General features: G+C 44.3%; 1 protein-coding gene and 1 pseudogene across 1 annotated transcript in view; both read left to right on the top strand.

Annotated features, from left to right (window-relative positions):
• Abca13 (ATP binding cassette subfamily A member 13) overlaps window positions 1-16,216 on the top strand; it is a 448,352-nt gene that overhangs the window by 341,823 nt on the left and 90,313 nt on the right. Inside the window, exons 54-55 of the mRNA XM_023714440.1 lie at window positions 4,756-4,948; window positions 8,441-8,550. Of these exons, the coding sequence (XP_023570208.1) occupies window positions 4,756-4,948; window positions 8,441-8,550 (303 nt within the window). The remainder of the gene's footprint in view (window positions 1-4,755; window positions 4,949-8,440; window positions 8,551-16,216) is intronic.
• LOC105742068 lies at window positions 3,252-4,200 on the top strand (annotated as a pseudogene).

Raw genomic sequence — 16,216 nt, 5'->3', positions numbered from 1 at the left:
CTATGAATGTCTTTATGAGTTAAATGTGTTTCTTGTATACAGCATATTGTTGGATTTTGTTTCCTAATCCACTGTGCCAGTCTATTTTTCTTAATTGGTGAATTGAATCCATGTACATTGATGTTTAGAATTGAGATGCATTGACTTACAATTGACATGTTATTTAGCTGTTGTTGTTTACTCCTTTTTCTCCTGTGTTTAATTACTTGCCCTATTTAGTTGGTTGCTTCTGATCATTTGTGGTGCTCAGATCATTTTGGTCCCTCTCTAGAACATATTTCAGTACCCTGTGTAGGGTTGGCTTTGTCATCACGAAATTCTTTAGCTGTTCTTTGTCATTAAAGTATTTCACTTCTCCATGAAACTTGAGAGTTTTGCAAGGTATAGTAGTCTGGACTGGAATTTGTTTTCATAGAGAACTTGAAGTACTCTGCTCCATGCTCTTCTTGCCTTCATGGTTTGTGAAAAGAAGTTGGCCTTAATTCTGATAGGTTTTCCTTTGAATGTGATCTGCTTCTTTACTCTAGCAGCTTTCAGTATATTATTCTTGTGCTGAATTTCTGGGATCTTGACTATTATATATCTCGGTGTGTTTTTCATTGGGTTGAGGTTCTTTGGAGTTCTATATGCTTCAGTTACGTGAATGTCAGATTGTTTCCTCATATTTGGGAAGTTTTCTGCTATTCTGCGTATATTTTTTAATGTCATTTTTATTTACGCTTTCTTTCTCATTGATACCTATTAATCTCACATTGTCCATCTTTGCACCATCTTGCAGGTGATGGATTATTCTTTCCTGCATCCTAATAGTTTTTAAGAGATGCTTTCTTACCTTTTCACTAACTGCACCAGCGTCTTCAAGATCTGAAACTCTGTCTTTACTTTCACTTAAACAGTTTTGCAAGCTTGTGAATGAGATTGTAATTTCCTCTATATCTCTTTGACTCTGCTTCATGCGATCTATTTCTTTCCTGTATTGCTCATTCAAGGAATCCGTCATTTTTCTAATTTCCTCTATTTTTTTTTTTATCAATGTCCTCTTTAGAAATTCTTATAAATTCTTTTACTGCAGTGTTTTTTCAGATTGGGTTTCCTCCCTATGTTTCTTTACTTCAGATGCTATGAGTTCTGAGAATTCTTTTTTCATTTAAGAAAAGAATTCTACTCTGTGTTCCTTTATAACTTTCCGCTGTTGCTTATTTACTATGGACGCTATTAATTTGCACATTTTAGCTGAGCTAGTAGAAAAGAATTCTTCTCTGAGTTCCTCTATGACTTTCTGCTGTTGCTTATTTACTACCGACGCTATTAATTCATACATTTGAGCTGAGCTAGTGTCCTCTGCAGTTGTTCTGGGTGAGCATTGGGTTTCCTCCATATGTTTCTGCATTTGATTCTTTATTGCAGATGTTATTAATTCAGGGATTTATTTTTTCATTTCCAATCTGAGTTCCTCTATACCTTTCTGCAGCTGTTTCTTTCAGAATCTGTTGATTCATTGCTTTCAGCTGTGTGATTCCCACTTTGTTCTGTGTTAGTGTCCTCTGCTCTTGTTATGGGTGGGCTTGGGTTCTGAGATTGCATTTTGCTCCTTCTCGTTTGCATTTTGTATAGCACTGTCTTCTGACCTTTGTTGTAGATCTTTGTTGCAGTTATAACCTTAGCACCTACTGAAGTTCAGGTGTAGATCTACAAAATTTGGATTTATCCAGCTGTGCCTGGCTTGGGTCTGGCTGCTGTGCTCAGCTCCTTCCTTCTGCTGCCCTTGGGGGTGAACCTGTTGTGCCCCTGTGGCAAGATGTTCTGCTCCTGGACTAGTTGGGTGCTTCTGTCCCCTGCACTCTCTGCTGGGATTGAAGCTGCAGGGTTTCATTCCAGGCCTGTATGCCAGGCCTGAGCTGAGTGTGGAGGGGACAAGGTGGAGTAGGGGGAGACGCAGCTCTCCCACACACTCACTGGGCCTCGAGTAGGAATGGATCTGGGTGTTCCCAGAACACGACAGAAATTCCTACTCTGTGCGTGGGGTGTGTTGTGGGGTAGTAACTGTGCGTGGGGTGTGTTGTGGGGTAGTAAGAGGTGATGGGGGAGTCCCAAGAGGGTGTAAGAGGGTGTCACCCATGTTGCACCTGGGCTGCGACCAGTAGGTCATGCCAGCACAGGATAGCTGGAAGCTCTCCCACACACTCACTGGGACTGGGCTAGGACTGAGTCTGGGGGTTCCTGGAATGTGGCAAAAATTCCTACTCAGTGAACGGGGTAGGGGAGGTGTTGTGGAGTGGTGGGGGGCGTCCCAAGGGGGTGGAAGAGGGTCTCACCCACTCTGTGCCTGGGCTGGGACCAGTAGGTCCCACCGGTGCAGGGTAGCCAGAAGCTCTCCCACACACTCACTGGGCCTGTGTTAGGACTGGGTCTGGGGGTTCCCAGAAGGTGGCAGAAATTCCTATTTGGCAGGTGGGTATGGGAGGTACTGCAGACTGGTGGGGGGTGTTCCAAGGGGGTGGAAGAGGGTCTCACCCACGCTGTGTCTGGGCTGGAACCAGTAGGTCCCGTTGGCACAGGGCAGCCATAAGCTCTCCCACACACTCACTGGACCTGGACTAGGACTGGGCTCTTGAGATAATTTAAGAACTGCAAACATTTCCAAAATTAAGTTATTAATTCTGTCTACTCAATTTCCTCTATAATCATATGTCAATAATATTATTCTGTAAAAAAAAAAAAAGACACTCTTGTTAGCTTTATACTTACCCAGTGGTCCATACCTATTTATTCCTTAAAGTGTCCTCATCTTACAGTTTATTGGGGGGGGGATGGAAATGCACTTGCAAGTTAAAACACTAAAGATTGAAAATACCACCACCACCACCACCACCACCAATAAAAATGAACAATTCAGATCAGTTCAGATTTTGAGCAAACCATCTAGAACTTAGCATAACATTTGTAGTCTGTTTTCTTTGGTTTGGCCTGCTGAGCCCACCCTGAGGGATGGCCAGGCATGTGGTGCCAAGGATCAAACCATGGTCCTCTGCACCCACCTAAGCTTGCCTAAGCAGGTGCTTTGGACTGCTGAGCTGTCTTGCCGGCCCCCAAATTTATATTCTTCTGACAAATACTGAAAATCTGCAAAATATGGTGTAAAGTGACTGTTATACAGCTCTTTTATAAAATCAAACTTGTACTACAAAAGTACTATTTGGGCTTCCGGCGGCGCAGTAGAAGAAGAAATTCTTTAAGACCAAGAAAAAGTGATGGAAAAATCAGGAATGGATCCTGTTAACTGTATGACGTCTGATGCAGCTGTAGAAATTGAAAATCAAAGTGATAGCTGTTCATCGGGTAGCAGCTTATTTAAAACACAATGTGCACCTTCCTTACCTAAACGGACTCAAAGAAAACCTGTGAGGAAATTGGTTCATATACCTGAGAATATTCAAACAGATTCATCCAGTGACTCATCCATAGAACCAAGACCACTGACTTTGAAGGCTATTTTTGAAAGATTCAAGAAAAAGAAGAAACGTAAGAAGAGGAAATATAAGCCAAAATTAACACCAAGAGGAAGACCAAAAGGAAAGAAAAACACTAGAAGATCAAACATAGATAAAAAACAAATCAAAGAAAAAGGACCTACGTTTCCAATTTTACAATCTGAGGATGGAAGGAAACCATTACCTTGGAGGAAGATTTTAAGTTTTGAGCAGGCTGTTGCAAGAGGATTTTTTAACTATATTGAAAAACTGAAGTACGAATACCACCTTAAGGAATCATTGAAACAAATGAATGTTGGTGAAGATTTAGAAAAAGACGACCTTGATAGTCGTAGATACAAATACTTGGATGATGATGGCTCCATTTCTCCTATTGAAGAGTCAGGAGCAGAAGATGAGACAACACATCTTGAACATGATGCATGTGATATCAAATTAGTAGTGGTGGTACGTGAAGATACCTTTTATTCTTACAGGATTCTGTTTGAACATGGGCCTGGAGTTGAAAGATAATTAATTGCATATCCTAGCGGCCTGTACTACTATGAATAGATTAGGAGATGAATGAACTTAATGCATGTTTAGAGAAGGTGTCAGACTAAGGCAGATCCATCTACCATAAATGCTCCAAAAATGTATTGCTGGACGAAATTGGATATAAGACCACAGTTGTCACTGTCCATAATTCAAGTGGAGATAGAAGAATTGTGGCAGGGCAGATGGGATGGCTGAAGTAAGCTTCAGTTCTTTTGTAAAGGCCTCCTCTGAAGACAGCCTCATTAAAATGGCCCCTAATTAAATCAATATGAAATTTCTTTAAAATAAAATTCACTTAATTTAAAAAAAAAAAGTACTATTTGGTTACTGTTATATATAATCTATTTCATTAAAAGAGCTGTTCCCTAAAAGCACCTATTAAAGATGATATCTTCCAATAATGTGATAACTACTGTGTTTGGTTTGGTTACATTTGGCATAAGGTATGGCATAACATGATGATTTGCAAAGCTGTGACATTATCTGGAGTTTCCTGTGGATCTGTTTCAGGGTCTGTAAGGGACATGCATGTTTACTACAGCTCGGGGAGTGAAGGTATTTGTGCTGGCACTCTGTGATCTGGACAGGCGAAGGTGTTCCGTGTGACACTCCTGCTGGCCCGACCTCAGGCTGTGCCTTCTGTTTGCACCGATGACCACCTCTCTGTCCCTTGTGAGCTTTTCCTGGCATTTCCCAGGTGTGAATGAACTCTAACTCTGCTCTGCAGGGGCCCCTCTGCCACTCAGGACACCAGCAAGCCTGCTGTGGACCCCGATGTTGAAAAAGAGCAAAGGAGGGTGTTGGAAGGGAGGACCGGTGGAGACATCCTGGTGCTGCACAAGCTGAGTAAGAGTTACAGAAGCTTCTGTGGGAGGACCACTGCGGTGCAAGACATCAGTCTGGGGATTCCCAGAGGAGAGGTAGGGAAGCTTCTGCTTCCACTGTTTTCTGTTGTGCATCTGTATCCCTCTAGTTGTCGATTGAGTGTGCTTGGAATAGCTGCAACCACAGCCTTCAAATTTGAGGACTTCCTAGTCACAGAAGCATATCTGCTAAGAGGGTCTGTGCACTTCTTCCACTGTGTAACCTTTACTGATGGGTTGTATCCCTTTTTTAAAATGTAATGTTTAAAATTTCTTGTAATTGAGGAGTTTTAGGAATGGTTTGAGCCATAGGATGACTTTTTATGGAGCGAAACCATTGCACAAGTCCAGACAATTAAGGAAACCACTGCTTGGGCCTCAGTCTTCTGTGTCTAGCCACGTCCACCCAGCCAAACACTGCTGTGGATGGAAGGTAAATCAGAACCCCAGCAGTAGCAGGGAACATTTTCCCATCAGCATGGCATTAATTCTCGTAGAAATCTTTAATCAGAACTGACAGAAGCCATATAAATTGTTCCTGATTTGTACTTATGCATAAAGGGAAATCAATTCTGGAAATGATTACCTTTAATTAACTGTTAAAAATAAAGGAGCACCTAGTGTGCTTATTGTTCCACTCTCCCGAGAAATCCAAAGTGGGTTATCCTGTCATCTGGGTGGCACAGAGAGGGCCTCTGGGGTCACGAGAAGCCAAGAGACCAACCCGGAGAAACCCAGAGGTATCTTTCTGCTCAGGACTATAATATCTGGCAAAATACAGCAGAAGTGTTAGAGATATGGTTTTATATTTATTGCTTCTGCTTTAAGACTAGCTCTGCAGTCTAACATCTTACTGATTTTCTTACCCTTTCATGAAAATCTAATAAACCCAATTTTGCAACTACTCCTGCCGTGGCTTACACCAGGTAAGGGAAGATAACCTGCACAGCTCCACAAGAATGACTTGCATATGTGATTGAGTCCACATGCTGTGGAGTTTGGGTCTATGTTGGCTTTTATTTCTGGAACAAAATAATGGAGATGACAAACTTTCAGAGAAGAAAGGTTTCCTTTGGCTTACAGCTTTGGTGGTTTCAGTCCCTGACCCTCTGGTCCCTTGTCCTGAGGCCCTGTGTCACATATATCTTGGGAGAAGCCTATCTGCTTGATGACTGGGTGCTAAAAGGAGGAATAGCAAGGGTGAGGTCACAGCCTCTCCTCCGAGGTCCCAGCCCCATGACCCGAGTCCTCCCCAAGGCCCAACCTCCCAGTAGTGCCTGAGCTGAGAATCAGCTCCTCAATGCATGGACCTTATGGGGCGTTCGTGATCCACAGCACAGCAGGTCCATTCTGTTTGCTTTTGTGAGGGGCACAGTTTATGACCCAGATGGAAAGTGTTTCACACAAACCTGCAGAAAATATAAAGGTGACTACAGCGTGCCCCTCTGCCACCAGCAAAGAGTCACTGGGTAGGAAACAGGCTCATAAACACACGTGATGTTATCCAAGAACGTGAGCCTTGTGCTAAGGCAGAGCACGGAGGAAGGTGCACTGGTGCTGTCACTGTCAGTGCTTTCTGTCTTCGAGGGGGCAGGAGATGGAGGACAGGTCCATGGGTGGGGCTGTGATGGAGCTGAGGCTTGGCCCATGGGGGCGCCTTGGGTGCCCAGGTGGCCATTGTTGTCTGAGAGCAGGGACCTGGTGTGGGCCTTGCAGGAGATGGACTCAGAGTTCAGAGTGGGAACGATGGGGAATTGGGAGTCACCGTCATCCAAGCAGATGGCAGTTCAGTGATATGCTGGCATCTAAATGTATGTAATAAGGTCGTTTGAGAGGTAGGTATGACCTGGTGACAAAAGGCATCAAGAAACAGTCACTTTCCAAGGTACAAGGATCCAAAAAGCCAGTTTCTGTTGGCAGAAGCAGCCCCAAGGTGAATCTCAGGGAAGCTTCTGTGCTCAGGGCAGGCTGGGTAGACCTTGGCCTTGGTAAGGGACTACAGGGGGCACTTTTCATCTGACGGACAGTGCGGGATGGGCTCAAGAAGTGAACCCCTAGGTTGGCTTCTCACTCTCAGGATTCACCAAGGTCCGAGTCAGGAATCAACTAGTAATCTCTATAATGGGAAAGGAAGGTACCCAGCTGGGTATGTGCACACCCTCCCAATGTGTACTTATGCAAGGTGTGACAGAACTGTGTGGTCGTCTCAGTTACTCTTGTCTCGTTGCTGGGACAAATGCCTGACACTCAAAATGAAGGAAAGAAAGGTTTAGTTAGCTCTCAGTTAGTGGAGGTTTCAGTCCATACTCAGCTGGCTGCAAGGCAGAGCGGCACATGGCAGGAAGCAACCTTTCATGATGGCAGCAAAGAGCAGAGAGCCCAGGGGGAATAACAGCAACAATGGCAACGGAGAGGAAGTCTGTCTTCCCTAAGTTGCATTCAAGCTATCCACCCCAGGCTGGGAGTAGTATTCACACTCATAATCCCAGCAGCACTCACACCCACAATCCCAGTAGATCATGAGTTAATCTCAAACTCTAGAAGTTCCCATCCCATGGCTGCATGAGGCTTTGGGGGAACAATTAGACACAAACTATGACAATGAAGAATGTTTACATTTAAAAAATATTATTATAGTAAAGGCAACATTGCCACGAATTCCCTCAAATCTTCTTCCTCACTTTGAACACATTCACCCCACTGTTCTTGCCACTTTCTGAAGCAGCTCTGGAAGTCTGCTTTCCTCAGTTTCTTTCCATGGCTGCCTTGGTACCCTAAATCGATTTAAAATGTTTCTAGCAACTTTCATTCCACAAAACCATGGGCTTGCCCTCATGTACCTCATCCACTGGACCTGGCTGGGCGCAGCTGCTGGCTGTTCCCCAAAGGAAGAGTAGGAGACGTTTTATGACAATGCAAACCCATGAGGCAGCCAGGACTGTGCAACTGCAGGCCTTCAGGACGCAGGACATCCGGCATGGCTTTGGGGAGCAGTGGGGCTGCAGGGAGTGGTGGGGCTGCGGGGAGCGGTGGGGCTGTGGGGAGTGGTGGGGTATATTGTGAGAGGAATTAATGGCAAATTTAAAAATGTAATACATTTAAAATTGAATCCCATCTCATACACAGAAAGTATAGTTAGAGAATGGAAGATGGGGTATTTTAACAAGTAGAAAAATGAATGACTTTAAAACATAGAAGAATGAACCCTGAAAGGTATTAATGACACTGCTAGTACAGTGGTCCACCTTGCAAAGATTGATGCCTCTGCCTAATTTGAGAAGGTTGGCATTCGCTTCCCATGTTCTTGACTTTTTCATACATGTACTGGTTTAAGAAATGATGATGGGATTTTTATTCCACACAAGTGCCAGGATGATTTTGAAAGTACTCTGAAATCCACAAAGTGCTGTGTACAATAAAGTGATCTTAAAAGTGCGAAATGTCACACAGCAGGGGCACTAGCTGGGACCCGGAGCTCTAGCCCAGCCTCTCCGCATTCGCATTCGCGGTCTCTGCTCACCGTGTTATTTCGTTGCATTTTTTCTGCAGTGCTTTGGGCTCCTGGGCGTGAACGGGGCTGGGAAGAGCACGACCTTCAAGATGCTGAACGGTGACATCTCCCCCAGCTCTGGCCATGCTTTCCTAAGGACATCCACAGGGTAAGGTCCAGGTGGAGTCGTTCTCAACACCTTGTGTGCTCATCGCTCAGCTCAGGCCATCCTGTGTGGTAAAATCTGCAGCACTGTCCTCCTCCCAGTTTCCCTTGCAATTGCCACTTCCGCAGCAACTTTTCGACTGGGAAAAGTTTCCCAGTATGCATGAGTGGGGTAAAGGGACAGGATGTCTCAGCATACGTACGAGGCACAGGGGTGCAATCTGAGCAAGCAGGAAACAGTCAAGGGCTGGGTCTTCCTGCTTCTCCTTTGGATAAAGCTTCCCGTGCCCCTACTGCTGAGTGCAGTCACAAAGGATCCTCTGGTTTGCTCTTGGAGCTAGTGGTCCCCTGCTTTCCGGTAGGCGCAACTCTGTGGGGCTCAGAGCAGCACGCATGTTCAGGGCTCAGGTGGCAGTGTGTGCAGGGGCGGGAAGACATTTGCTGCCTTTGCTCTACACATGTGTGTGTTCTGCACACCCAGCAGATTTGTAGAGGCCCTGTGAGCAACATGCACAACCACACACACACACACACAGACACAGAGAGAGAGAGAGAGAGAGACACACACACACACACACACACACACGCACACACAGTTATTCCTGCATGCCACTCTTGCACTAGCTCTTTCCCTCCTGTGACCCACAGCACAGGATTCCGTCTACACCTTGAGAGTTTTCTCCTGGAGAAGGGGGCCTTGGCCTTTCTTCCTGCAGAGAGTGGCCCTCGGGTTGCTTTCTGTTTCCCTTGTGCCTCGCCAGCTGCCATGAATGAATGAGCGCCCTTCTTGGAGATGAGGCTGCAAGCTCTGTGCCTCTCTGTGGCTGGATTCGCTACCCCGCTCTTGTCGCATACTTCCCTCTGGGCCGCCTGACTCAGTGTCTGTGTAGCTCACACCTTTCACTTCACCGCTACCTTCTAACGTCTCTTTCTCCGCAGCCCTGTGTCTCATCCTTTTACCCACTCCGATTTTCACGTGGTGAGAAAAGCATGGAGTTTTAAAATTTTCTACTACATCAAAACCTTGGTACCCATTTCAAATTGTCTTTGAAGTTGCATGATGAAGCTGTGCGTCTTCATGTACTCTTTCTGAAGGTCACTACCATGACTAGCTACAACTTCTCAGGACTTTATTTGATTTCAGAGTCTGTTTACTAGGAACAAAAGAATTGTTTTTATTTTTTATTTTTATTTTTATTTTTTTTGGCAGAACCGGGGATTGAACTCAGACCCTTGTGTTTGCCAGTCAAGCTCTTATCCTACTGAGCCATCTCTCCGGCCCCAGAGAATTGTTTTTAAAGAGACTTGGAGAATATTGCCCTAGATTTATGTTTTTATGTATGAGTTAAAATACAGTAACAAAAACCCAGTTCAGAAATATCATAATCACCCAGAGATTAGGCAGGTCTTTGAATCACACACATTTATGGTGTCTTTGATGTGTCAGGCATCAGGCAGACCCAGTGTTTTCCTCAGTCCTCCAACCCATTGTCAATATTTGGATGGTCCCTGCAGAGCTAATTTAAATATGCACGCGTGTCTGCTTGCTTACCTCTGACTGGCTCAGTTGCCTGGGTGCGTGTGTGCGTGTGTACATGGAGGTGTTTGTGTAGAGAGAGACATGCACATTTCAGTTATAGATAGAAATGATAAGAATTGCTTTGGGTATTTCACTTATGTTCAGTATTCCAGAAGGAATTTTATAATCCTCCTCTGTAAGTGAGATTTAAGTTTCAATCTTTTGTGGTGTTGGGTGTGACAGTTCTTGGCCCTCGGCTGGGCACTGTGCTTTGCCCCCATTTCTGTTTCCTTTGTGCCCACTGCCACCCTGGTTCGCTGGTCTTTCATTCCCCAGTGATGCCCTTTTGTTTCTCCTTGACTTCCACATTTTCTCTCTCTCTCTCTCTCTCTCTCTCTCTCTCTCTCTCTCTCTCTTTGTGGTATTAGGGATTGAACTCAGGACTCTGCACTTGCCAGGCAAGTGCTTACTCTACTGAGCTACCTCCCCGGCCCCTCCATGTTCTCATGGGACCTGATCTTTTGCTTGTTTTATGTGATTTAAATATTTCACTCAGAGGAGCCTTTTATTTTACCCTTGCTTTAAAGATTTGCTTATATAGAAATTCTCCTCTTTTGATTTATTGCTCTTTCAAACTTAAGAATTTTTTCTCTTTCTAAGGTAATAAAACTGTTCTCTGTATTTTCTTTTCCAAAGATTTGTGCTTTTTTGTATTCATTAGGTTAATGTATATGGAGCTTCTATTTGAGACTGTTGTATTGTAGAGCTATTGTTCTTTCCTGTCCAAATGACATCTATTTTTTTTTCTTTTTGGGTTTTTAGTTCTGTTTTCTTGAGGCAGCGTCTCACTGTGTAGGTCAGGCTGCCTTGAACTCACCACATAGCCCTGGCCTTGGATTTGCAACAATCCTCCTGGTGCTGGGATTGAGGGCATATTCCACCATGCTTGGCTAAAGTTTTTTCAAAACAAGGCATCCTTTTTTTTTTTTTTTTTTTTTTTTTTTGTATGGGGAATTGAACTCAGGACCTTGTACCCCCTTGGCAAGCCTTGTGCTGCTAAGCTATGTCCCCTGCCTGAAACAAGGCATCTCTATCCACTCTTTATTATTATTCATTTATTTATTTGGTACAGGATCTCACTATGCAGCTTCGGCTTGTACTGATCCTCCTGCCTCAGCCTCCCCAGTGCTGGGATTAGAAGTGTGCACCACTACGCCTGCTTTTGGTGGCCAGCACAGCACAGGGCTGGCATCATATTTGGTACTGGGGATCAAATCTGGACCCTTTTGTGTGCCAGGCAGGTGCTCAGCCTGCTGAGCTATCTCCCCAGCCTCTGTGCACTATTTAGCAGCAGCACATCTTCTAGACACCAGGTCCTCCTACGTGCTGGGTGTTTGGCCTGAATTCTTCATGCTTCATGACGCATCCCAGTGTCATGGAGGCAGAGACTCTTTCTGACCCCCTCTGTTCTTATGTGGGTTCTTTGGCTAAATGTAAGAACCAAATCAACACAAGACAGATCAATACAAGAAAAGCACACACGTTTTATTAATCTTATGTATACATGAGGCTTTTCAGAAAGGTGTAAGTTCTGGAGGAATCGCCAAGAAAACGCTTCTGTACTCTTTAGATCGAAAGTGGTAATTTTATGAACAATGAAGGGATAGAGGGCCTCTGTCCGAGGGTGGGAATTTCTAGGGATGTCCCTAGGAGCACAGGCAGGTGTGCATCCCAGTGGACGAGAAGTGTCCCAGACATGGACTTACTTGTTCGGGTCAGTTGTGGGCCGCAGCTTCTCGTCTGTGGTGTTAAAGTCCCCTTCTTGCCTGCACACAGGGAAGGCATCTTGTGGCTTGCTACATGCAAGGAAAGGCAGTCCGCAGGGCCTGTTGTGCAGATGCAGTTCTTTGCCGGAGTTCAACTTGAAGTAACCAGGGTATCCGTGCTGCATATTTTGGGACAATGCGTCGTTAACTCCTGCAGAGTGCGTTGCTGAGCTGTCTTCCTGTTCAATTTTACCATTGCTTAGGATATTTTGGGCACTTTGTTAGTACATATTATTTTAGCAATCATTTCATCAGGTGACATAAAAAGTAATGATTTAAAAAAATTAATGATTTTTTTTCTTTTTGAACAAAACCAGAACTCTGACTGTGGTTGCATGATTGATACTACAATTCAACAAATATAACCTCTGTGATTTTTTTTTCTTTGTCCTTGGTGATTGGTTAGATGGGCACTGATTTGGAGACTTTAAGAGGCATCACTTAACTATTAAGTTTTTTTTCATAAAATCATACTTTGTCATTTTATCTATCCAGTTGCATATGACTTCAACAGGAGGATCTGTCCCTCTGTCTGTCCGTCTGCCCATCCACCCATCCATCCATCTAACTTCCTTCTATGAGATGTTCTTGTGGCCCGGGATTTTTCTACCTATGTTGCTAGTGAGTTTATGTGCTTTTGACCTTGCTCTTTACTCCCTACCCCTGAGATGTCACTGTCAGTCTTAGTGACATCTTTGACTTTTCATTTGCTGGATCTCCAGCATAGAATTGGGCTTCTTTGGGGCCCTGGTGTCCCCATGTCACAGTTCTATGTGGAATACCATTTCCTTTCTGTCTCTGGTAGCTGCGTCCTGTCGCTATCCCTGCTAATCCGGATTGGATAATAAGCAGCTTTTGACTAGCACTGGTCATCTTTTCTTTTCTCAGCCTCTTTTTATGAAACATGGGGCTATGCCCTGACTCTGCCCTCAGGTAATCAAAGCTGAATACTCTTTCAGTGCACCTGTTCCACACTGCAATTACGTAGGGCTCTTGGTTCCCACTTGTGTCAGCTGTCTGCAGGCAAAGAATTTACTTACACTTTTGTAGACCCTACTGCCAATCCCCAACAATTCTGGCATCAGGGATTAGTTTCATGGAAGATAGTTTTTCTACAGCCTGCAAGGGGAGGCTTGGAGGTGATTCAAGGGCTATGCATTCACTGTACACTTTATTTCCATTGCTGTTACACTATAAATATAATGAAATAATTATATATCTAACCATAATGAGGAGCTACTCATTTAATGGCAGGCTTTTGCTCTGAGCCTGCAAGCGTTAACTTATTAGGGTCTCCCTACAGTCAAGCCTCTCTGCTTATGCTAATTGGCATTTGCAGTCACCTCCTGGTGCTGACATCACTGCCTCAGCTCTACCTCATAAATCCCTTGCATGCACAGTTCTCAGTAGAGTTCATGTTCCTATGAGAATCTAATGTCACTGCGATCTGGCAAAAGATAGGGCCCAGGCAGTGAGTGACACGGGTGATGGAGAGCAGCTGCACATGCAGGGGAGGCTTGGATCGCCAGCCTGGCACTCACCACCTGCCCTGCAGTCTGGCTTCCATCAGGACAGACACACGGACTCCTCCATGGCTCAGAGCTTGGGGATCCTTGGTTGTGTGAATAGATGAGAATGTTCAGAAGTAAGTTTTTTAAAAAAATGTATTTGGTTGTTGCAGGGTCTTACTGTGCACCTTGGATTTGTGGTGATCCTTCTGCTTTCAGCCCCCCATCAGTGCTGGGATTACAGGCATATTCCACTATGCCTGAACTCTGGCCATCTCAGCCCACCTTGGGGGCAGGCCTGGAGTGGCATGTGGTGCTGGGATTGAACTATGGTCCCTGCGTGTGCCTAAGTAGGCGCTTAGTCCACTGAGCCATCTCGCCAGCCCTTCAGAACTAATTCTATTTGAAAATAACATACAATTTATTTGTTGAGGGAATATTTGAGACTTATAGGTGTAAAGGTAGTCATGAGTACTCTTCATTTGAAAGGGAATTGTGCTAGATGGTATTGAATCTCTGTGGCGTGGTATGATTCTTTTTTCTCCACAGCCACAGAAGTGAGAAATGTGGTATTTGTGTTGATTATGATAGTATTTGGTTTTTATTTTATTCTAACTTCTCTATTTACAAGTACATGTGGACAAAAGAGTCAGGATTTACAAAGGGATACAGAATAACTGCTTCATTATATTTTATCCATGAAAGGCTTTCTCTTTTATTATTCCATTCCATCATTTGTAAAATAATTGGAAAATGAAATTCAAATAGCTGCTCCTGAAAGGAAGAATAAATTTGCATTTACATAACGGTCTGCAAGTCCCTTCTGATGCTACATATCTGTGTAATTAGTTTAATTATAACTAAATCACACTTGCATTAATTATATTTTTAACCTTGATTATTTGTAATGTTAATTGCACATCGGTAGTCAAGGAATTAAATAGGTAATTAGAAGCACAATGGAATTTTTAACTACTCGGAGAGTTGGAATATACCTTCCTGTCCATGAGACGTACAATTGATTGCTACCTAATTGAAGCACGTTGACGCCGTCACTCATGGCACTGAGGCGCACTTTGCTTCTTCTCTGAGGTTGTGTAATCTGAAACAGTGTGCCTTCCGTTTCTTTGTTTAGTTTGCTAATTTTCATGAACGCATATTCTCAAACTTGTGAACATATACATACACGTGTGTCTATATACATATATGTATAGATATGTAGATACGCATGTCTATGCACGTGTATGTATACAGCCCTCTATGTACACATGTGTATATGGATATATAATAACTAATTTGAAACCTGGCGACTGTATTTACTTTTGAATGTCACACAAGCCCTCAGCCTGATGATGGTGGCCATAAACCGATGCGGTCACGTGATGCCTCGTTGGCCAGCCCACGGCTACCGTCTGGATTTGGAATGCTGATGGCTGGAGTTTGCTCCCTGGTTATACAATGGAGTATTCCTGGGGTGTCGTGAAGATAAACTTGAGGCCTTGAGAGGTAAATGGATGCAGCTAGAGGCCATGCTCATAAGTGAAATAAATGTGACCCACATGTGTATGCGGCACATTGTCACCCTCATGTAAGGACCCGAAAGAGTAAATAAGCCTAAAAGATAAATAGATACTGTGAAAGACAGAGAAACTGCTCAGACAGAAGGAACAACTGGGATGAGGGAAAGGAGAAAAGAAATAAGCAGGAAGGGAAAAAGAAATGTATGTGTGTATACACAGGACAGTTTGGCCAGTGGTGCTGCTGATTTCTGCTGGTCTATTGAAAAGAGAAGTTCATGCTTAAGCTTATCTCATCATCTTGGATCAATTTTGCTGGCTTACATCTGGTAATCTGCTCAACGGATTGGAAGACAACAGTATGCAATATAGCAACCATTGCTGAATTCCTGTCACTTTGTTTAGTCAAATTCCATAGGATTGCTAATTTTTTAAGTTACCATTTCTTGTTCTGTTTAAAAAATGTTTATGTTGTCCCTCAGACCCTGAAATCAGTGGAGTTTGTAATTCTTGGATAAGATAAATACTAACAGCAATAGCCGTGATTTGCTGTGACTCTTAATCCCTAAATATTAAGTATTTAGACATCCTCAATCTTATTATCTAGTAATTATAATAAGACTGGGAAGTGGTTGTATGTCATCTAAATGTCACTAACAAGGAAGCTGTGGCTTAAAAATATATTTATTTTTATTTTTTAATTTATTTTTTAACTTTTTTCATTAACTTCATTGAAAATCAGTAATTACATATCATATTAAAAATTATAGACAAATACTGAAATGTGAAAAATATAAGATATAGAAACCCAGTCCTAGCCCAGGTCCGCTGAGTGTGCGGAGAGCTTCCTGCTACCCAGCGCCAGCGGGACCAGTCCCAGCCCTTGCGCAGAGTGGGCCGGACCCTCTCCCAGCCCCTTGGGCCACCGCCCATCACTCCGCAGTGCCTCCCTCACCCCGCCCGCCGAGTAGGATTTTCTGCCGAGTTCTGGGAGCCCCCAGACCCAGTCCTAGCCCAGGTCCAGTGAGTGTGCAGAGAGCTTCCTGCTACCCTGTGCCGGCAGGACCAGTCCAAGCCCAGGCGCAGAGTGGGCCGGACCCTCTCCCAGCCCCTTGGGCCACCGCCCACCACTCCGCAGTGCCTCCCCCAGCCCGCCCGCCGAGTAGAAATTTTTGCCCTGTCCCGGAGGCCCCAGACCCAGTCCTAGCCCAGGTCCCGTGAGTGTGTGTGGAGAGCTCCCTCTTCCTCCTACTTCACCTTATCCCCTCCAGGCACAGCTCAGGCCTGGCATACACGCCTG

Source organism: Octodon degus, unplaced genomic scaffold, assembly GCF_000260255.1.
Source record: "Octodon degus isolate 3935 unplaced genomic scaffold, OctDeg1.0 scaffold00035, whole genome shotgun sequence".
In the NCBI taxonomy this organism is placed as follows: domain Eukaryota; kingdom Metazoa; phylum Chordata; class Mammalia; order Rodentia; family Octodontidae; genus Octodon; species Octodon degus.
Note: the sequence above shows the minus strand (reverse complement) of the source record. Positions and strands in the feature narration are given on the sequence as shown.